Source organism: Phyllostomus hastatus, unplaced genomic scaffold (assembly GCF_019186645.2).
Source record: "Phyllostomus hastatus isolate PE091 unplaced genomic scaffold, TTU_PhHast_1.1 phas_scaffold_585, whole genome shotgun sequence".
In the NCBI taxonomy this organism is placed as follows: Eukaryota; Metazoa; Chordata; class Mammalia; order Chiroptera; family Phyllostomidae; genus Phyllostomus; species Phyllostomus hastatus.
In genome coordinates, this window is record NW_025334037.1 from 4,803,438 (window position 1) to 4,827,222 (window position 23,785).

Below are 23,785 nucleotides of genomic sequence, written 5' to 3' on the forward strand. Positions count from 1 at the left end.
TGGTTCAGTGTAATTTACCTTTACTTACAGAACTGTGTTTCTATAGCAATAATCAAAATCATATATGAGTGCTTTATATTTGAGTGAAATTACAATGAAATTGATTCCAATATATTGCTGCCCAGTTTTTAGGGCTTTTGTTTAAGAAAAATGGGAAAAGCATTTGAATGAATGATTGCTTATTTGGTATTACTAACATTTTATAGGTTAGACTCTGGGCAAAATTCTTCACTGCCTTTTGTAAAGACTATTCATTGCTCATATTTTGTAGATATATGAATTCTTTGAATTCACTTAAGAATGGTGGTGCATTATGAGGGACATTGGCCATACAACCTGCTCTCCCCAAGAGACTGGATCACCCTTAAGAGTGAACCATTAAGTCCTCCTGTAGACAGCATGCTAGATGGACTAGCTGTCCATCTGTGAGGGTCTCTGCTGGAGGTGCATGCTACATACACACTGATGAATCAAATGAGATGACTTTATGCTCTCATCTCTAAAGTTATTTTTAAAAATCACAATGTATTCACTAAGCAATTACTTAATTTCTTAATGTAGTTTCTTCAGAACTGAGTATTAATTTTTTTGTATTTATAGCCATTGAAAAAAATCAAGATATCTGCACGAAAAGTATTTCTGGAGAAAGTATTCTTCAGAAATAGTGCCTCGTTACACGTTATGCAGATAAATCTTAGAAGTGTATTCTAAGAAGATGCCCCTACATTCCCTAAACTGGATTAAATACTTTTTGTATATATTGCCTCATCCTGCATTGTGTTGGAATTATCTGTTTATATCTGTCTCCCTATTACACCCTTTGCTTTATGGAAAATATTGTTCTAATTTTATGTGCCTAGTTCAGGGACAAGTACTTTAAACGAAGGTATTTATCTGAATTGAACAACTTAATGACAAAATTACTAAATATGAATCCCGTCATCTTGAACTGTTTTGTTGTTGGTGTCCTATTAGAATTTGGTTCAGAGTTCTTATGTCTATTCTGGGAAGAAGATTACTGACCCATTTCTAAGAGTGTTTCACCTGACCCTGGCTATTTCATAATAGCTACTGGACTGGTTTCCAGGCACACACATCTTGCCTAAGTGGTGCTTTGTTTCTGTGCCCTCCTCCCGGAATAGCTATACTTGGTACTGGACTGGGAGCTCCTGCAGGGCAAAAGCCGTGGTATTAAAACAAAAGTTTCTGGTGTTCAGACTTATGTTGCCACAAACTAGGGAGCTCAGTAAACTTGATGCAGATTCCAACTGGGTGCGACACCCTGCAGGCTTCTGAGCTGCTAACAGAGCCACACACTGAAACTAAGAAAAATCACTTTGTATCATTTTAGCTTATACTTAAAGTACCAACCTGCGTCTGTTATTCACCGTGCCAAGAGCTTTCACTCATTTTAAATTCTCACAATTCATTTTTTTTTCTTCCCAGTTTGTCGTTTTGGAATGATAGGTAAATCCTAGTGGGATTGTTTATACCATGGGAGTCCCATGGAGGCTAAGGTTATGGTAATGCTATTTTCACAACCCTTTATTATTTAAAAATTGAAATATACACAAAGTGCGTTGAGTGCACTAATATTAAGTGTAAGGCTCGATGAATTTTTACATATGTATACACCTCTGCAACTACCTCGAAATCAAGACAGCTTTTTAAGCTCTTATCAGGTTCCCTTGTGCCCCTTTCAAACCTCCCTCCCAGAGGTAACCATTATTCTAAATTCTTACACCACATACAGGTTTTGTACGAAATTATTCTGGAGGATGTGGAAATTGGCCCACAGCTCCACGGGGCTGGACGAGACGCACGGTGGGCTCCCTCCCTGAAGGGCATCCTGAGGTTCCAAGGGATCCACCATGCGACGGCTCTGCTCTTACTGACCGGAACCAGCCCCACCAGAGAGTACTCCGGACCCACGTAGGTAGTGTCAGAGCACGCCACAATAGCCTCTCGCCGTCTCCCAAGCCAGCCTCGCCGCAGCCTCCCCACCATTCCAGTGGGCGCCCCTCCCGCGCGCCAAGGAGCCGGGTGTGGCTCTGGGCGCGACCCATCGGAACAGCAAGTGGCCAGCGGGGGCGCTCCGGAGCCAGGGATGTGGAGGCTCGCCCATTGGCTGAACTTTCCCTACGGGCAGGCGGGCCGCTGCACCACCCGCCGCCCCCAGGGCCTCTTTCGGTTCTCCCATTGGCTATTCGTGTTCTACACGCGCCTGCTCCGTCCCCCTCCAAGACGGATAAAAAAGGGGTTGGGGGTGGGAGGTCGGAGCTCTGAGGCGGGTGAGCGGTCTTCTTGGTGAGGGGTCCCGAGACGGCCAATCAGGACAAGACGTGGAAAAGAGGCGCCGCGCTAGCCAGTCAGACCTGCAATCCGGGTAGGGGCCGGCTGACGCTAGGGCGGATCCCAGCCAATGGGCTTGCCGCTATCCGTCCGCTCCTCAGCAGCCAGGCGGGGGCGGTGGAAGAGACAGTGAGGAGAGCGCGACGGCGGCGGAGCCTACGCTGGACGGCCCCGGGGAAAGCGAGGCCCGAGCCTTTGCGTCTAGGTGAGAAGCTGGACGCCGGGTGGGAGAGGCCAGCTGCAGGCGCTTGTTTGCCTGGCCTGGGCCGCAGCTGCGGGCACCAGGACCGCAGGCCGAGTGGAGAAGGGGGTTACACCCGCCATCCCGCCCACGCCCTCGGCCCTGGACTCCCGGAGCTGGGTGCGCCTCCTCTGTAGGGTCTCCAGTCAGGTTGGCCGCGCCGCCGCCCTGCGGAGGGCGGGGACCGCTAACAGGGATGTAGGGAGGGGCCTGGGTTGCGGCCGCGGAGCCTGGGGGCGCTGCCTGGGATGGGGAGGCCGAGAAGAGGTGGCGAAGGCGGTGTGGGTTAGTTGCCGGAGGAGCGGGCTGGTGCGCTCGAGGTTAGCAGTAAAAGGAGGCCTGTGATTGAAGGATTCCAGGTCTGGGGAGGAAAACAGTGCTGGGAAAAGGGGAATGCTCAGAAAAAGGTGCCGGAGGAGACGGTGGAGTGTTGGCCTCTTGGAAGTAGACCTTGATAGAGGGTGGGGGAAATTAGCTGACAGCGAAAGGAGGGCAGGCTTGGGTTTTGAAGGTTAACAGATCTGAACAAATGAGGACACGTGGGTCTGGAGTAAGAGGCACCTACTGAAACCGGAAGGTGACTTGAGAGGAGAAGGTTTTATGTGAGTGAGATGTGGATGGAGGCGTCGGGTGACCAGTTAAGGGGAAACTATACGGGAAGCAAACAAGGTAGATTTATGTATGGTAGCTGAAGGGTGTGGATCTTTTATGAGTGAGTAATAGTAACTGTCTATTTTGGCAGAGGCAAGAGAACCAGACATCTCAGGAAGGAGTCAGACAGGTTCACAGGTTCATTCACTGTGTGCAGCGAGGGCTTAAACACTGAGACTTTGTAACTCGCGCTACTGAAGCTGATCGACCTTCCTCTCCCGAAGAGTTCGTCTCTCAGAAATAATGGCACAAGTGTTGTTTGCTTTTGATTGGATGGCAGTGAAGAATCGCTTAATTTTTTATATTAAAAAAAAGTAGAAAGGCAGTATCAGAAGATACTCTTAGAAAATCTGCCCCATAGGGGAATTTCTCAACTATCTTGTTAGGCATGTGTAATATAGCATAAAAATTATGTAAGATCTCTTGCAATAACACAAGTGAAAGTTAACGTATGAGTACAATCCTGTTATATAGGATCCTCTATTTTGTTTTTGTAGAATTTGGTTATATATCATGCTTGCTGGGAAAACTTTCAGCCTTGGGAAATTTTATAACTCAAGTTCAATTTCTTTTCATGTAGAGGAAAGACAGATATGGTATGTGGGTATCACTGCTGCTGCCTTTCTGTTTCAAGCTTTTGGAATTTTTATTTGTGGGTTGAGAACAGAGGTTGGGGGCAGAGAAGAGGTAGTGGAAAAGAAAGTAGCCCACTACCAAATTTTTGGTGGATTTAAATGGGAGGAGGTGGTAGGAACTGAGGTGTAATTTCTGCTTGAGGATAAGACAAAAAGATTGTGAAGTGTTCATCACTTTTGACAAATATAAAATAGTATAGGGTCAAGGACAGAAACCAAAGAGGACATTCATTGTATAGTATGCTTCCTTGTTAACTAGATGAACAAAGCATTATAGATAATGGACTATTCTATAAGATATAGAAATAATTTTGTAGAAATAATTTCTTGGTAATGCTACTCACTGATCACATTTTACTCTTAATATAACAGCTGAGGTGCTGAGGCGACTTAGAACGGAGAAGTAATTCAAGTGGTGTGGAGTTAATCAGGGAAGGTTTCAGGGAAGAGGTGAGTTATGAGTCATCTTTTGAATTAGGAGTTGGGTATGGACTGTTGGAACACATGAGGATTATAATGAGTAACATTAAAAAATGGCTTTACAGGAGGATTGAAAGTTTGAATGGAGGTTTAAGGGTGTGGCCATCAACTAAGTCAGTTGCAGCTTAGCTGATAAATGATGATTCTGTATGGTGACTATGAGAGATTAGAGTAGTTGATGATGGATTGGAGATAGGCAGTAAGGGAAAGAGCACAAAAATATTTTTGATAGTTATAAGGGAATATGGTGAAAGTAAGTTGGGTTGTTGAGACGTAGATTTGGTGTTCAAATATTTTTGTCCTGTGCTAGATAATATTAATAGTAGTAGTATAATTTATTGGATGCTACTTTGTGCCAGACACTGTTTTGAGCTTTCTAAGCATCATCTTCTTTTGATTATCCTATTTTATAGATGAGGGAACTGAGATTCAGAGTGATTTAATTTGCCTAAGGACACACGGCTAATAAGGTCAGGATTGGCAAAGTCAGTAAACGTTAATTGAGTATCTGTTTCATTCCAGGCACTGTGTTAAGTGCTGGAGATTCAAAGTTGAGAGCAAATCCATTGATCAAGTCTGAGCCATTTTTTTTAGAGATTGTCACAAGTTAACAGAAGACAGCCAGTGAAGAAAGAGAAAAACATTAGTTGGAAGGATTTTTGTAGACACTGAGGAATATACTGTTTAGGGAAACTAAGAATAGAAAGACTTAGGAAAGAGGAGGTAGTCAGCAGCAAAATATATAGCTGGGAGACTCAGAAAAATAAAATTTGAGAAGAAACCGTTATGTTAAGTAAGGAAAAAAGTTAATGGGAAATTAGTCTCAAGAAAGCCAGAATGAAGATATTAAAATACAGGATAATAGTTTATCATCTTTAGTGGCAAGTGCTCTATACAAATTTAAAATTTGGTATGATCACAGTTATGGTTAAGTTCATAGAAAAAGATGTTGGCATGTCCTTCTGCATTATTTGAATCTGACTGGTCAGGTCATGGGTGGTTTAAAAGTACTTGTGCTTTTTATATTTTTCAAATTAAAAAAAGCCTTATTATTATTTTAAAAAATATTTATTTATTTTTAGAGGGGATGGGAGGGAGAAAGAGAGGGAGAGAAACATCAGTGTGTGATTGCCTCTTACGTGCCCCCCACGGGGGACCTGGAAGGCAACCCAGGCATGTGCCCTGACTGGGGATTGAACCAGTGACCAGTTGCTTTGCAACCAGCACTCAATCCACTGAGCCACACCAGCCAGAGACAAGCCTTATTATTTTAATAATTAATGAGGAAAAAAATCATTCACCTGAAATGAGCTAATAGGTGGGTAGGTTAATGCTAATCTGAACTATGTTTGGATCAGAGAAAGGATGGTCTTGCTACTGTGCCTACTGCATATGAGCTACTTTGGTAGGTACACATTCTCACCTTGGAATGACTGGGTTGTTACAGGTAGAAACAACCTGAAACTACATGTTAAAAAATGACATGTGCTTCATCTGAGGGATCAGGTTACTAAAACACCCTGAGTCATGAAGATAGTCTTGGCTATTCTAAACAGTATTTTCTTTTCATTTAATAAATGAATTTAAGGGTGAAAAGAAGCCAAGCCACCCATACACTTGAGTCATTTTAACTTTGTCTTTTGGTCTTATACTCTTCCCTCTCCCCACAGATTGGTTCTATGGTTCCTCTCTTCAGTGAGTTTTTTAATGGGCTTAGAGTTTCACAGTTCTGTGTGGTGATATGAAAGTGCTGATTTTACACAAAACTAACTGAAACACTTAACATTTGTCATTGTTTTCTGTTCCCAATTTGAAGAAGAGACAAATTTCAAGAAAATAAGCTTTTTCTTAACCAAAATTTTCCAAAATTTTCTTAACCAGTAGGATTTGCCCTTAGAACATAGTATGGATTTATTCCAATCTCTAAAGGAGAGGAAGAGGAATTATATAAGTCAGGAATAGGCTCTGGTTTTTAGTTTAATTTCATTTGGCTATAGGAATTGTGAGAGAAAACAATATTTCATCTTGGTACTGTACTTTTTTCATTAAATTATCATATTTAATTTTCATACAGTTCTCTAAGGTGGCTCTCCCATTTTAAAGATGAAGAGAGTGAGACTCAGTAGTAACGTTGCAAAGGTTGAAGAGCTAAGGAACAGAGCTGAGATTCAAACCTTGTTTTGTCAAATTTCAAAACTCATGCATGTAAGACAAATGGCAAGAAGAACTTGTGTATATGAATGCCCACAATAGAAAGAAATGCTACAGAGCCTTAGGTATTTAGTAACTATTTGTTACCTTAGAGCAGAGGTGTCACACTCATTTTCACCTGGGGCTACTTCAGCCACTTCAGCCACATCAGCCTGGTAGTTAGTTGCCTTCGAAGGGCTAAATGTAATTTAGGGTTGTGTAAATGTAACTACTCCTTAACAGTTAATCCAGAGCTCCCAGCTGCTGGGTAGAAACAAGGAACAGTGTGCCCGCTGGATAAAACAAGGTGGAGGGCTGGAATTGGCTCACGGGCCTTCTGTTTGCTACCTGTGCCTTAGAAGTTGGGGATTCTTGCCTTGTGTGTTTGTGCCTTGTGATACTGGCTCTTAAATAATAGTGATTTTTGTGTCTCATATAGTGCATTATATTAATGGGTTGGCCAAAAAGTTCATTTTTTTTTTCTGGGAAATAAAGGACACATTTTTCATTTTCACCAATAACTATTGATTTGGATATTGTGAGTATGTCTGCTATCTCCTGCTATTGGCTTCTAAGTGTGTAGAGGGCAGGGGTGCTGCTAAACACCTTTCAATGCATAAGACAGCCCCATAGCAAAGAATTATTTAGCCAAAATATTAATAGTACCAAGAAACTTCACAAACCACTTTTGACATGTTCCATTAGCCACAGCACTTTCTCCATAAACTGCACAAATCTTTTTTTGCATTTCAGTTGGGTTTTTACCTTTCTTAAAATAAGAAACCATAATATGCCAAAAATGTTTTCTTCTTTCATCTTCAATATTAAAATGGCTGCACAAAAATTCACCAATTTTGCTAAGTTTTTTTTAAATGCATGCAGATATGACAGCTTTCACAGTACAATCTAACAAAATTGTTTTGAATGAAGTTAAAGACAGCTAAGTACTACTAGAGCCATTGTACGGAAAAAACTAAATGAACTTTTGCCAACCCAGTACCTTTAAAGGTGTGTTTACACATTTTAGTGTTTTTTGAAATGAAAATGAATCTACTGTGCTATATTTATTTTAAAATGTTTATGAAAAGGATACTATGTCTTAAAGGTTAATGTGTCTCAGAATTGAGGTAGTATGGTATATGCATATAGTTTTGTACAACTGTCTAAGTAATTTGTTGTGTGCATTCCCCCCCCCCCCTTTACTTAGCCAAATACTTTCTTTTTTAGTATGGTATAGTATAGAACTGAAGTATATATTAATAATAAAATAGTTATTTTCTTTAGCTATTGAATATTATAGTGTAGAAGAAAATACTTTGATGTAGAAAATTCACATTGCACTGTGAATCAGATCTGAGTTTTAATTTTGGTTTTGTTAGCAACTTGATGTGTTACTTGAGGCAAGTCACTTCCCTCTCAGAACTTTACTTTCCTCATCTGTAAAATGGAGTGGGGAGGGGAAACTTTTAGACCTGTCTAGCTTGAACAAACTGTATGCCCTCTTTCTAATGAAAAATGTGGTTGTCTTAAAAAGTGATCACTTTCTTAAAAATTGTATTTATTGCTTTTTACTATTTTTTCTTCCTCTTCATCTTCCTGTCTTCCCTCCCTGCCCCTTTTATCCATGGACCCTTGAGGATATTGTTAGATTTTTAATCTATTAGAATGGTGAATTATTTTTGATATACTACATTTATCAGGACAGGATACTGAGAAAGGAGGTAGTTAATAAATAGTTAATGAATGAATAAATATGTTTTATCTGAGTTAACAAAAGAATCTATAAATAGAATGCCATCCAAAAAGCTGTTGAACTTTCACTGAAAGGTAATTCTGCCTAAATAGTGAAATGTGTTTTGTAAAGTAAATTTATCTGCTCTCTAGGTGTACACAGAAGAAAACTACTGGGCCTGTCTTCTAAGTTCTCTGTTCTAGTAGAAGAGGCAAACTACTTTAAACTTTGTATTGTGGGAAATTGCTGACATAAAAATATAATAATATACATAATATTAATATCACCAATGCTATTTATTTTAAAGACTATTTATTTTTAGAGAGAAGGGAAGGGAGGGAGAAAGAGAGAGAGAGAGAGAGAGAGAGAAACAGACATGAGAGAAACATTGATTAGTTGCCTCTCATAAATGGGGACTGAACCTGCAACCCAGGCATGTGCTTTGACTGGGAATCCAATCTGTGACCCTTTGCTTTGCAGGATGACACCCAGCCAACTGAGCCACACCAGTCAGGGCTATATCATCAACTTGAACAACTACTAACTTGTGGTCAATCTGGGTTCATCTGTACCTCCACCCACTTCCCCATTATTTTATTTGGAAGCAAAGCTCTAGACATTTTTACCAATTATTACTAGATAGCATGGTAAATGTGACAATAGACATGCTAATCTAAGTGAAGTGGAAATTTTTAAAAATACATGAAAGAATATGGGTTATACTCTGTTCGGCAAGAGAAATTAGACGTCATAATCTGTAGGGTGGGGATAATGTAATTGGAGAGACTGAATGTATATATATAAAATAGAATGTAGTGAGATCATATCCCAGAATTGGTTATAGAGATTTCAAGTGGGAAATGACATTATTTCTGAATGAAAGTAGGATTTAGACAGGGAGAAAGAACATTTAAGGGGGGAGGTGAGGGTGATCACATGGAGAAAGCAAGTAGAAAAATCTAATTTTAGCTTTATAGAATAAGTTATAGCTAAATCTGTATTTCTCTATATCTTTTAGACCCCTGCAAGATGTTATTGACATACTGTAGATCTTACATCAATACTTGAAAGGAGCCAATTGCTGTATTACAAATTGGGATACACTATTTCGTGAATGTGTCACTGTCTGTGGTGAATTATGTGACACATTCTATTAAAAAGCCTTCTAAATATCTTAGTACCACATGTATTAATGGATTCATTTTGTCAAGAATACTTGTGTGTGTGTGTCATCAGCTTTCAGTATGTCATTTTGAGATTTTAAATGGTGACGTGTGTATTTAAATGCTAACCATTTGACAGTTTTAGAATTACTTTAAAATATCTAGTTTATATTATTACATTTTACGGAATTCTTGTTAGTCATGTGAGCCATCCTTCTGGAATTTAAGGAATTCTTACTATTATATCTTATTATTTTGAAGTATTGACTTAAATACTTTGAAATATTAACTGGAAATAAAATCTTAAAGTATATGCATAATGCAGAGATTCTTAGTCAAAGGTCATGAACCTGTTTTGAGTATCTCCTCAAAGCTTTGTGCTATCTCTTCAGAAAAATGTACACACACACTTAGTTTTTCATAATTTCAGGGCGTTAATAAGACTCTCAGAACGTACTCAAATATCTTTGAGCACATATGGATTCTGGTTTAATAAGCCATTCTTTAATGTATAGACAGAAAGTCTACTGCTAAAATTCAGCTCAAATTTATTTCTGGGTATGCTTGCTCACCTTTTACAGTTTTTGTTTTTATTTTATTATTGAGCCATAAAATTCTAAAACTCATTATGCAAATGCTTAATTAAAAAAATATATATTTTTTTAAAAAGAAGATTTTATTTATTTTTAGAGAGAGGGGAAGGGAGGGAGAAAGGGAGAAAAACATCGGTGTGTGGTTGCCTCTCACACACCCCCTACTAGGAACCTGGCCTACAACCCCTTAATGTGCCCTGACTGGGAATTGAACCAATGACTCTTTGGTTCTCAGACCAGCACTCAGTCCACTGAGCCACACCAGCCAGGGCAAAAAATATACCACTTCTCAATTGGATTCTTATGGAAAAACATACTGTAGCCAGTTTAATGAGTATGTTGGAATGATTTTACCGAAGATTTTGGAATAAGTGGATGGTACTTTATATAATGCTGCCATTTATTGTGAATTAACAGAAAGTAGAATATATGACATAAGAATGAATAAGTATATAAATACCATTTGTTCAGAGGTAAAGGGAAAAACTTCTTTGACCTGTCTTGTCCTTACATAGTTAAGATCTGTGGAGGAAAGGATCTGTTAAAATATGTTGAGGTTCACATTTGCATTAAAATAACTCCTGGGTGTGATACAGGGGTTTAGAAACATGTGTTGGGGGACCAACAAAGGGTTGATTCTCAGTGGATCCCAGAGAGCTTGAGTGTTTAACATCCATCTAGTTTTAAGGATGGTCCCAAATAAGTTTCCTAAAAATATGTTGTTTTAAAAACTTGTGGACTGTACTTAAAATATAAGCAAAATAATGGTTATTAGCATATGCAGAATCCTCAGGAGATAGGAACAAATGAATTAGCTGTTATTGGGGCATTTAACTCTGCAGAGCGGTACATAGGCTGTTTGAAGATCAGTGAATATTAGGTGTATTACTTTAAAGTGATAACCCTTGTGACCTATCAGAATTAATAATTCCCTGAGTAGTGCACTATTAGGAATGAACTTATGTCTAATAAGTAATAGATATATAGACTTTAAGAGCTAGAAGAGGACTTAACCACCAGCGATTTGTTCTCCCTTTCAATGAATTTTACAAATGATCAGAGCAGTTAATGGACTTGTCTAAGGTCAGGTGATTAGTGGCATTCCCAATAATGTAGTTAATTCATTACCCTACCTGGTTTTTTCAAGTCTGTTGTGGTTATATATTTTGGCTGTCTTTTCAGTTTGGATCTCAGTTTCTGGAGAAGTATCTTAACTCTAGGGTTTTTAGCATTGTGACTTTGATTCTCAATTGCTAAATTGACTAAGAATTTGATGAATGTTTATACTGTAATGTTTTTACTTTGTTATGCATGTTCTCATCCCACCTTTAGCACAATAACGCATGGTTATAAGATTTATTGGGGTAGGCTTCTTAGGGAGTGAGCCTAAGTGGGTTTCACAGCTGGAAACATACTAAGAAACCAAAAAGTCATCAAACACTTTCCTTACATTTTCTATTACCTTTCTGGGCTGATGATTCTTGCCTGGCAGCATTTTGTTTAAAGCTGTATCTATGAAACTGGCAATGTTTTAAAGATAAGCCAGGAAATGGTTTTTGAGGAGAGGGTTTGCTATAAGATTTAGTCATTTAAAGACATTTCTGGAAGCTTCTCACTCAGAACTAGAGACTGGAGGGCTTATTGCAAGTGTAGAGAAGTTAGTACTTATATGAAAGGCCCTGATTCCAAGTCCTTATGTCACATTTAGTTAGTATAGACCTGGTGGCCAGGGAGAATACCTGCCCCTACAGTTAGTGACCTTACCCCATAGCCAGGGTAAGGACCCTTAAAACAGTGACTCTCAAGCTGTTTTAATCCTGGTCCTTTAGCTGGATCATTCTTTAGCTCAATAATTCCAACTTTCTACTAGAATATTAACAACTAATTGTCAAGGTACAAGGTACAAAAATCTTAAAAAGAAAGTATATATTGTCCTGGCTGCTGTGGCTCTGGATTGAGCACTGGCCTATGAACCAAAAGGTCACTGGTTTGATTTTGAGGGGAGAAGGATTTTCTTTAGCAATTAGGGATATGGATGGCTCCTAACTGAATCACACAAAAAATATGCTACCTCTCTTAAAGTCTAGACTAGTTAGAAAACTAGGCCTAAAATCCTAGTGATATAATTGTGTTATTCTGTAGTTTGAATAAAACAACTAAAATGTTAATAGTTCAACTAATGGTAATTTTTAAAAAGTAAGAATAATGGTAATTGAAAATCATGACCTAAAGACAATACAACTGGCAGTGAGTGTCCCTTTTGAAAATTAAAGAATTCAAGCTTTTAAGTGTGCATGTGTGGGGTAGGAGCTTTGCAGCATTGTGGGTTGCAGCAACCAGTTATTAAATGTATATAAATTAAAGTCTTTGGTACATCTGATAACATGCCCATTTTTGTAACCTGACTTAAGTTTATTCATAGGAGCTTTGTGTATCAAAGGAAGATCATGCTTTCTACAATAAATAATTTATAGTCCATGTGTGGTCTGGTCCATTTTCAGATCATTATCTTAGGAGGTAATCCAATGTATTTTGGAATATTATATTTTAGTGTTCTGAGACTGAAAGTAGTATTAGGATATAATTTCATGTCTTAGCATGAAAACATTTTTATTATATTAAGGAGAGACTATAGTATAATAGTTTGTCTAAAAAAGAATGATGTGTGACTTATGGAAATGACATGTAAAAATTATTTTCTCTTAAAATGTCATTGTATATGTTTTGCAAGCAGTGGAACAGTTTATTACCAAACTGTTAACAAGAGCATAGCCCTTCTGTAGGCTTTAAAGTAGAGAAGCTACCTTATTGGTTAGGCCTTGAGGACAGAAACAAAGAAAAATGGGTATTTCTGAAAAATTTGTTTTCTTGTCAGCAGATAATTTGAATGCTGTAGAATAGACATTTCCTCTTTGGAGAACTTGGCTTCTTAAGATGTCTTTGTATTTGATTTTTATATCACTCATAGGAATTCTGAGTGTCTTGATATTTTCCAGAAAAATGAGACTGTAGAGACATTTTTAACTTGTGTCAAAGTGCCATTTTTATGGCACAATATCAATGTACAAAATACTTGTATAGTGCCCTAAGAACTAATGAACCTATTGAGATTCCTTCTTATCAAGAAGTACCTCAACATTGGGAAAATAGGATACAGAGAGTTAAATACTCGTATCAGGGTCTGTGTAGGCAAACAAAGTGGCCATTATATCTACTTCAATGAGTGCTTACAACAGGGTTGGACACTAGCATCTTTTATTGAGAAAGAAATGTTAACTAAGATTCCACAGCTATTCTTTTGTTTGTGGAAAAATGCTTTATAAGCCTTAACTTTTGAAAAAGGAATGGTTCTATTCTTATTTGACTGACAACAGTAGTTAGTTTGTACATTTTGAGTTTGTATTTTGGCCCTTTATTTGCTGCTTACAACATACTTGCAGAACATGTTTTCTTTTACGTTAAGTCTTAATCAAAATACTAAAGCTTCCAGAGTTATTAGAACCACTAGACCTGTGGTTCCCAATATGCTTCCAGATGGGAGTCTATCAAAAATCTTAAAAAGAAAGTATATATTGTGCTGGCTGCTGTAGCCCTGGATTGAGCACTGGCCTATGAACCAAAAGGTCACCGGTTGGATTCTCAGAGCACATGCCTGGGTTGCAGGCCAGGTCCCCAGTGGGGTTTGTGTGAGAGGCAACCACACATTGTTTCTCTCCCTTTCTCCCTCCCTTCCCCTTTCTAAAAATAAATAAATAAAATCTTTAAAAAAAGATAGTATATACTTATGTAGAAAGTGAAAACTCTTCATAGTCTAAAATGAGTTGGTTTTCTTTTGTCTAGAAGTATGTCAATTCCAAGCGGTAACTTACTGGTCAGAAGCTCATAATTAAATGAACATGAGAAGATTACATTTTTATTCAGTAAATGAGATGATTTGGTAGGCAAAATATTTCCAGGTGTGAGACCCATGGGTCCTTATTTTTTAAAAAGACATTTTTGGTAACTAAAAATATGTGATCAGGAAAAACTTATTCCCTAGACCCATGGATTAAATAGTTGACAGTTTCAAGAGTAATACTTCACCATGCCTTTAGTGGCAGATTGTAGTTTCTAAAGATGGCTGTAACAATATCTCCCATTTCACATGTTCTCTCAGGGTCTTCTTGACTCTCCTTTCACCCTGAGGTGAAGTTTATGTCCCCTTTCCTTGAATTTGGGTGGTCTTTTTAATCATTTATAACCACTAGAATGAGGCAGAAGCTATACTGTGTGAATTTCAAAGTGGGATCAGGAAAGAAAAAAGACCTATATAGCTCACTAGAATACTGGTCTTGAAACTTTTAGCAGCTTGTAAGCAATCTAGCTTGAGATCATCATTCTCTAGGGAAATTCACAAACAACCTCATGTGGATCTAGGATCAGGAGCTAGAAACTTCAGCTAGAACTGTTTAGTCAAGTTCTTCCCAAATTCTAATTTATAGATATTGTGAAAGAGAATAAAATGATTACTGTTGTTTTAAGATACTGAATTTTAGAGTGATTTTTGGTACATAGCAATAGATAATCAGAACCCCTCACCCCCCTTTCCCCCCCTGAATCTGTAACTATTGAGATTTAACAATGTACAGATATTACAGTCAGGAATACACCTGAATGACCTGTTCTGGGATCTGAACATTAACCTTATTTTGATCTTCTACCTTTATATATCAACTTTTTTCTACCATTCTTTCTTATAGTCATTTGGAAAAGCCATTCCATCTTAGGTATTTAGTAAGAGGGCCTTTTGGTAACTGAAACTGTGTCATGTATATTGGAAAGTGTCCATGATATATTTACTATGGCATGAGAGCATATGCATCATACTTAGAAGGTCTTTTACTCAGTGCCTTACTTTTAGTTATTGTGCTATTTGGCCCTCTATTAGTTCCCTAGGGCTGCTGTAGCAAAGCACCACAAAATGGGTAGCTAAAAACAACAGAAATATATTGTTTCACAGTTCTGGAGGCTAGAAATAAAAAACCCATGCTCCCTCTGAAACCTGTAAGGGAATCCTTCCTTGTTTCTTCCTACCTTTTTTTGTAGGCAAATTTGGCATTCTTTGGCCTCTAGATGTGTAACTCCAATATCTACCTCCAGTGTGTGCTTTTATTGTGACATGGAGTTCTCCTCTTGCATCTCTGTGTCTTCATGTGGCCCTCTTATAAGGACACCTACTCTAGTGTGACATTATTTACGTTAAGTACATCTTCAAAAACCTCACATTTTGAGGCGTAGGGGGTTAGAATTTCAATATATCTTCTGGGGGACAACAGTTCCACCCATAACAGGCCTCAAGGGAAGTGGATATAATTATGTTTTAACCATTTACACATTTTTACTCCAGATTAGAGGCAGATGGGGTTTTTAATCAGTGCCCATGATGCGCTGTTCTCTTCATGTTGTCCCCCTTCCCTCTAGCATACACACACAATATACATAAAAATTTGATAGTAGTTTTAAAGTGTTTAGGCTCATTGACCCCTTTGAGAATCTGATAAAAGCAGTGAATTCTCTCCCTAGAATAAGGGTGAGCTACAGGCCTGGGTAGGGGCACATGTACATACAGATTATAAATATATACATACAAACTTTCAATAATATTTTGGATGGAGTTTTAACATGTTCTTAGAGACGACCCCACCTGTTCATGGACTTCTGGATTAGACAGTTATTATTTGCCATGGGTTTGAGATACCTAATCCCCATTTCCCTTGCAGTGGAAAGACATACAAAAGATGGGAGAGGAAGGAGGAAGGAGAGGTATATACATGAGGTCTGTCTGGAAAAGGTCCAGCTATTGTTAATGTAATGAGAACAGTTTATGTGACATCGATGTAACCTGACAACCAGAGAGTGGATTGGAATGCACATGTATAAACAGTGATGACTTCACTATACTAGTCAGTGGGGTTGGTAGATGCCATTGAATGAGCATGTATACTGTGTGCCTGTCATATTCAAAATGACAGAGTGAGGAGAGCAGCAAGTCTGCATCAGATTTTGCGTTAAGCTTGAACATTCCTCTGCGGAAACTATTCAGGTGATTCAGAAGTCCATAGCTATAGGCAACTGGTGATTGGCAGTTTCATCACGAGAACACACTCCTGTATCATGTCTTGAGCAGAGTTTTTTGGCCAAACATCAAATCATGCAGGTGACTCAGTTTCCTAGATTTGGCGCCCTGCAACTTCTGGCTTTTCCCAAAACTAAAATCACCTTTGAAAGGGATGAGATTGAGGAAGATATGAAGGGGCAGGTGATGGCGATTGGGAGAACTGTGTGAGGTCCCAAGGTGCCTACTTTGAAGGGGACTGAGGCATCATTGTCCTATGTCCAGTGTTTCTTATATCTTGTATATTCTTCCATAAATGTCTTTATTTTTCATATTACATAGCTGGATACCTTCTAGACAGACCTCGTACATAGAATTCCTTCATGGTTGCTATAATTCAATGCAGTTTTCTTGGTGATTTTCATATTTATGTGATATTTACTATGTGTTATATCTATTCCCACGCCATCTCTCATATATAATCTTTGTAAATATAAATTTATAATTTACAGAATTGTAAATAACATACTTTTCAATAGAGAAGAATAATATAGGTTCTTTTAGACCTGTACCCAGTATATAAACAGACCTTTATAAATTGACCTCTTTAAATTCTGTTATCTTTTGGTTATTGTATCAAAAATTTTTTTGAACAGGGTAGTGGTTTAGGGTTTCTGAGTCTGAGAGAGGATTATATTCCATGCTCTTCTTTACTTACATCCTTTTCTCCAAAATATTTTCCAAGTCTTACTCCTGAACATCTTAATGGGCTTTTCTTTGAAAACAGATTTTTATACACACCTAGGAAAGGGTATAGGTCATGTCTTTATTTTGTATCTAGTCTGTGGTATATCTATATTTCTGAGGCCTGGAGTTCATTTGCTGGCTTGTTTTTGAAGCTATTTATTCAAACAGGTATTTACTGTCCATTTTATAATGGTATGCACAGTTAACTCTAGTAATACTGAAATAATAGGCAATGAACTTTTAGACCATACTGGTTTCCCATTGATGCCTTTCTCATTTGTAGTTCATTTTCTAAATGTAGAATATTGGAAATCATTATTTAGACAAGGGAGGCAAGTTATGTCCAACAAAATATCTTCCAATTATGAATAAAGTTTTATTGAAACATAACTGTTCCCATTCAGTTACTATCTATGGCTGATTTTGTGCCTCAAATGGCAGAACAGAGTATGGCCCACAAAGTTGAAAGTACTTACTACCTGACCCTTTACAGAAAGTTTTTGCCAAATTTTGGTTTAGAAGATGTTGGAATTCTTTCTTTTAAGGATATTTGCAGTTTTTAAAAATCCTTTCAGACATAGAATCTAAGGAATATAAAAGACCGTTTATCTCAATTTGAGTTTGGGTTTGTTTACACACTGAAGGCACAGAGGAACCTATTTTTTAATAGGAAGACAACTAAATGGACCTGTAGCTGTAGGTGGTGGAAATTTTGTAGCAGCTAAAACAAGGAACTAAGATTCCTTAGAAATGCCATTAGTTAGGTTTTACTGTTTGTGTTCAGTGTATACTGGTACAGAAAGAAACACAGGTAGAGCAAGTCTAGATAGACTTCACTGCAGAATTGTATTTGATAGGTCTGTGTACTTGACTGGTGAACATAGCTGAGCTCTCAGGAAGGAAGGGCATCCAACCTCAAGATCAACATTATCTTGGCGGGGTGGAGGGGATGGATGAATTTCTCACATTCCATTGAGGAAATCTAGCCTCTTAGCATCCTGTTCATCAACAATTTCATAGTTAAGTAATCATCTGGTTTTTAATCTAATAGATTTTCCATCTAATGAAGAAATGGAATGAAAATTTGAATATAAAGGTTAGCATCCTTAACACAATGCTAGTCTTATTTTCACTTTAAAAAAGGTATGTCTTTTTTATTTCCCTAGTAACAGATGAAAATGAGTTTGTAAATTGTTAGAATACAAAAGACAATGGAGACTGGCTAATTGAGGGGAACATTTGTCCTTTTAAATATTCTTTTGGAGTCCTCTGATTTTTGTATTTTACAAAATATAGTGATTTTAAAAAGTGTATAAAACATGCATATAGTACATAATTTTAAAATGTACAAAAGGGTATATAATGAAGAGTACCTGCCCCTCATTTTTGTTCCTTCATTATTCATTTCTCCCTTCTAGAGGCAACGAAATTACCAATTGTTTGGCCTTTTATTTTTTTTTTTGCTAGAAATAATCAATGTATTTATAAGCATTACTTATTTTTCTTACTATCTTTTTTATTCCTTTTCCATAGGTGGTATTATCAGACATTATTACATGTCACTTTTAAAAATTTATCATGAATGTGTCCTGGCTGGTGTGGCTCATTGGATTGAGTGCTGGCCTGCAGAACCAAAGGGTCGCCAGTTTGATTCCCAGTCAAGGCACATGCCTGGGTTGCAGGCCCTGTCCCCAGTAGGGGGTGCATGAGAGGCAGCACACATTGATGTTTCTTTCCTTCTCTTCCTCCCTTCCCTTCTGTATAAAAATAAAATAATTAAATCTTTTAAAAGATCTATCATGAATACTCTTCCATAACAATATATGTTAAACCACTTCATTTAAAAAAATTTTTTTTAAAGATTGATTGACTATTTATTTATTTATTTATTTATTTTTTAGAGAGGGAAGGGAGGGAGAAAGAGAGAGAGAGAGAGAAACATCAATGTGTAGTTGCTGGGGGCTGTGGCCTGCAACCCAGGTATGTGGCCTGACTGGGAATCAAACTGGCGACCCTTCGGTTCTGCAGGCCAGCACTCAATCCAATGAGCCACACCAGCCAGGGCATTTTAGAGAAGCAGAGTTTGTTTTCCCAGTCTCCTGTTGGTGGACATTTAGGTTTTCTGTGTTTTGCTATCAGTGTCACAATGAACACATCATTTTGCACATGTGAAAGTTAGCTTCAGGATAAATTTTTAGAAATAGAATTGCATGGTCAAATGTAATGGGCATTTAGAATTTGATAGATGTTGCCAGATCCTCTCCTCCTCATCCCCATAGATGTACTGATTTATAGCCCCACCAACAATATGAGTCTTTATTCCCTATGTATATTTATCAGTTGTTTTTTTAGCCTTTGTCTCATTAAGTGAAAAAAAGGAATCTTGGCAATTTAATTTGCATTTTTCTGCATGAGTCAGGTTGATCATCTTTACCAGTGATTAAGAGCCATTAGTAATTTTTCTGTTTAATTTCCATTTATATCTTTTGCCCATCTAATTAATTGTTGGTCTTTTTTAAAAAATGAGATTGCGGATGCTATTTATATATTAACAGGAGTTGGCCCTTTCTCTTTGGTATAATGTACTTTATTTTCTGGTCAATTGGAGTATTTTGGAATATTGCATTTTATGTTAGGAACCATTCAAAGGCTTGTTAACCCTTCTTTCAGCTAGTTAGTAGGTATTGCTTATCAGTTGTTTTGTCAAGTACTCAGAAGTTTGGTTTAAGCCTGCTGTTACTAAAATCATTAATTTTCCCCCCAAATTAAAAAATGAGTATATATCCATGTAAAGATAGCAATATATATCCAGAGACAAAATAGCTATTAGTCTTTGGTAATACATTTTTTTCTATTCTAAAAATTATAAGGAAATGATTCTAGATGAAAAAAGGACAATTACAGATTTTTAGACTGAAATATTACAAATTAGACTGACTACCTAGGGATCATACTGATAATCACTGTCAAAGATGTAAGGGGAAAAAGAATAAGGAAATGTAATTGTGTGTGTTAATACCTTTAGTTCTCACACAAACACTATTAAAGCATGGGGAGCAGGTGGGTATGCTACTTATGTGTTACAGATGAGGAAACCACAGAACCAAATAGGTAAGTAGGTTCAACCCAAGATAGATGTCTGTTGTGAACAGTGCTACTGTAAGTATTACGTATGTATACTTGTTTGAGTACCTGTTTGCAGTTCTTTTGGGATATGAACCTAGGAGTAGAATTGCAGGGTTATATGATAATTGTGTTTAACTTTTTGAGAAACCACCAAATTCCCACAGCAGTGGAACCATTTTATATTCATTTTCACCAGCAATGTCCATGGGTTCTAATTTTTCCACATTCATATCAGTACTTGCTATTTTTCATAATTTCTTGATGTTCTGAATGGTATTATAGGTGGTATAATTTTTTTTTTTACTTTGTTTTCTGTGTGTTGCTGGAATACAGAAATATGTTTTTTCTATGTAAATTTTGTATCTAGTGGCCTCAGATTCACTTGATAATTCTAATAGTTTGTGTATTTATCAAATTTTCTATGTACATCTGAATTTCTGATTTCCAAGTGCTGTCTTATATTTTTTTCTTTTTCATAGTAGTTGGTTATTTTATGGATGCAATATTCTTATGAATGGCTTGGAGGATATTTATTAGAATTTGAATTCTTTTAAAATTTTTCATTACCTTAGTTTCCTTTCTGGTCAATTCTGTCACTTTTCACTTTGGTCCCTCTTATTTGGTAAGTATTTCAGAGATATCTAGTGATCTTTGGTTATCTGTTCATGTTTACAAAGGACTAAGATGGTTTGGTTTTGGTAGTTGACTTTGGCTTCTTAGCATTTTGAGGTCTGTTTCTCCCAAGGAACTTTTCTCCAAATGGAGATTGAGAGCTCTGCATGAGTTTAAGGGCCAGTAGCAGCCAGTTAGGCTGGGGACCTAAAACCTATTCTGGGGCTCCAGTGCTGTGAAGGCTTTTTTCTTTTAGTTTTTATTTCCTTCCTCCTGATCCCCCACTTCTGCTACCTCCATTTGTTTATGTTTGGAACACCCTTAGGCTCATCCATACTTTTCTTTTATCTCTTTTATACCTAGCACACCCCCATGCTGAATGCTCTTCTTCCCAGATCTGGATACTGAGCCTGGGGAACCAAAGTTTATACAGGAAGTAAGACTGTCATGAGTGGCTCTCCTCTTCTGTGAGCAGTCCTTTAATTACCTTGATTTCCCTTAATTCACCTTATTTTCCTGGGTTTGGTGTTTTCTATTTAGGAAGTTGGGACAACTCCTGACTCCTTATAGTCCTTGTCTATGCTTGTTTTGATTGGATTGTTATTTCTTCTGCTATGGCTTTTTTATCCAATTAGTCTCATCTATTTCTTTTAGAAATTCTTCCTTCTCTTCCCTTCCCCACTTGATGATGGGCTATTTCTTATTTTTCAATTGTCATCAATTTATTCTTATAATATGAAAAATTTGGGCATAAAACACATGTATCTACTCCACAGCTTAAATAAAACAAATATAATTGAAGTTCTTTATTCTTTCCTGATTGTATTGCACTCCTTTTTTATGCATCTATTGATATTGTGTGTATTTCTAAACAATGAAGAGCATTGTTTTGAATGTGTTTGAGCTTTGCATAGTGACATACTGCATGAATATTTCTGCGTCTTGTTTTTTTCCACTTATCATGGTTCTTTTGTTTGTTCATTCTCTTAGCATACTTTTCTGTTATTGCAGTGGAATTTGAGGAAGGAGGAGAAGTCAGCCCATGTATTTCTAGTATAGCTTTTTTAAAAGGGAGATTGAAGCACCTTTTGGATATGTCACTATTAACATGTAGGAGAAAGGACGCAGTGTTACCTCTTCTTGTTTCAACTGATGATGATAGGTGAATATGACACCTTGCTGTGTCATACAAGCTAGGCAATTGAGTCTTGCTGCTGACCTCTATTTGCTGTTATAAATCCTTTTGGAAACAGAAAGGCACCATTCATTCGTTTTCGGGTTTAACTGAGGTTTAAATAAGGGTTTGAGTTCTTATTGCTGGAAGGGCTTTTTATGCGCCATTTAGTACAAACTGTACTAGAGAAACCCAGGCCCAGAGAAGGTGAGTGACTTGTCTGAGGTGATCCAGGGGGAAAACACACGAATTGGAAACTGTTGTTACAGTTCCTTATTTTCCACTCTACTGCAGCAAACCAAGGATAAAGTCTCCTTTTTGTTAACATTGAACTTTGATTTTTGCCTGTCCTTTAAAATATTTATTTGAATACCAAGAGATTTTATACATAAGGATGAGTGTAAATCTTTGAATTGATGTTTACTTGTTGTGTTTTCCTTAGGATCAGAATGGTTTCAATCCCAGAATACTATGAAGGCAAGAATGTTCTCCTTACTGGAGGTACCGGTTTCCTAGGGAAAGTACTTCTGGAAAAGTTGCTGAGGTCTTGTCCTAAGGTGAATTTAGTGTATGTTTTGGTGAGGCAGAAAGCTGGACAGACATCGCAAGAGCGAGTAGAAGAAATCATTAGTGGCAAGGTAAGTGTGGAAAATAATCATTTGGAGAAGAAAAAAAAGTGTGGTGTTTGTGTGTATATTTCTTCAGTATCCTGAAAAAAGTTAATAAAATGTACCCTACAGAATGGCAGTGAACTGGATGTGATGTGATCAGTAGGAGAAAAAAACTTTTCTTTATTGATGGGAAAAAATTTATAACAAGTTCCAAATTGCTTTTATGGTAGATATAGACTGTGTTTTTAGGAAATGTGAGGCAAATTATTTGTGATTACTAAGTATTTCAAGTAGACTTCAGAATATAATAATTAAGAGAGAGTTTCTAGTGACCTTCTGTGCTGTGAGACTCTGTGCTTTCATAACACTTAAAAATTTGTTAGCACTGATTGTTCCCTAGAACAGTATTAGAGGGTAGCAAAGTCACCTATTCCCATTTGACAAACAAGAACATGATGACAGAGGGGTCAAATATGATACAAGACTATGTCATACATTTTGAAACTAGAAAATACAAGGGTGGGCAAAAATAGGTTTACATTAGTGAGTACGTGGAACAGTTTATTCTTGCATTATTATTTATTAATTGTATTATTTTCCATACAAATAACTGCACACCTACTTTTGCTTATCCCTATATTGCTAAGAAGAAATGTAAATGAGCTGGAGTAAAGTTATTTTGCAATCATAAGCTTTTAAATTCTCTAAGAATGAATTAATTTATCTGACATTGATTCATAGTAAGTTTAGTGTAGTTAGCTATGTAATTTTTTAGTTATTGGGTAGATATGTGGTACCTTTTAACATTCAGTGACTTATGTTTAAAAAACAAAAACAATATTGGAGACCTCTGAATCAATGAAAGATTACTGAAAAGTGTTTGGGCCAGTTTCTGAACTCTGGCAGATATTGATAGATCCCATTTTACAAATATGGACAGTGAGTCTCAGAGGTTATAATTTTATTTGAAGTTACGTAGCTTATAGATGTTGGAGATAACACAGATGACTTGGTAACAAATCCCTATTACTTTACAACTATATAACATTCCCCAAAAGGTAAGAAATTAAGGGAAAGATGATGGAAGAAGGCTTTGTGGTACAATGGGAGAAGTAGTCTTCAGAGTTGCATAGCTTACTAGTTGCAAGAGTAGTTGGTACACTGAGTGATATTAACTTAATTTCCCAAAGCTAATGGTAGTTGATGTCCAAGTTGATAAAAATTAGAAGAGAAGATGACAAAGAACAGAAAAGAGTGTGAAGGGCAGGGAATAACAGAAGTAACACAGCAGGAAGAAGAGTCAAGTTATGGGTTAGGGCATTAATGGGAAGCACATTTCCTAAGAGTGATAAAGTATGATAATGGAAGAACAATTATGAGAAAA

At 37.3% G+C, this 23,785-nt stretch overlaps 1 protein-coding gene across 3 annotated transcripts in view; it reads left to right on the forward strand.

Annotated features, from left to right (window-relative positions):
• The first annotated feature begins 2,252 nt into the window (after nucleotides 1-2,252).
• FAR1 (fatty acyl-CoA reductase 1) overlaps nucleotides 2,253-23,785 on the forward strand; it is a 57,215-nt gene continuing 35,682 nt past the window's right edge. The window contains exons 1-3 of one of the 3 annotated variants that reach the window (XM_045825307.1): nucleotides 2,253-2,557; nucleotides 4,252-4,329; nucleotides 22,233-22,428. In XM_045825307.1, the coding sequence (XP_045681263.1) occupies nucleotides 22,240-22,428 (189 nt within the window). In that variant the 5' untranslated portion in view covers nucleotides 2,253-2,557; nucleotides 4,252-4,329; nucleotides 22,233-22,239. The remainder of the gene's footprint in view (nucleotides 2,558-4,251; nucleotides 4,330-22,232; nucleotides 22,429-23,785) is intronic. The other 2 variants (XM_045825306.1, XM_045825308.1) reach the window with 2 other exon arrangements.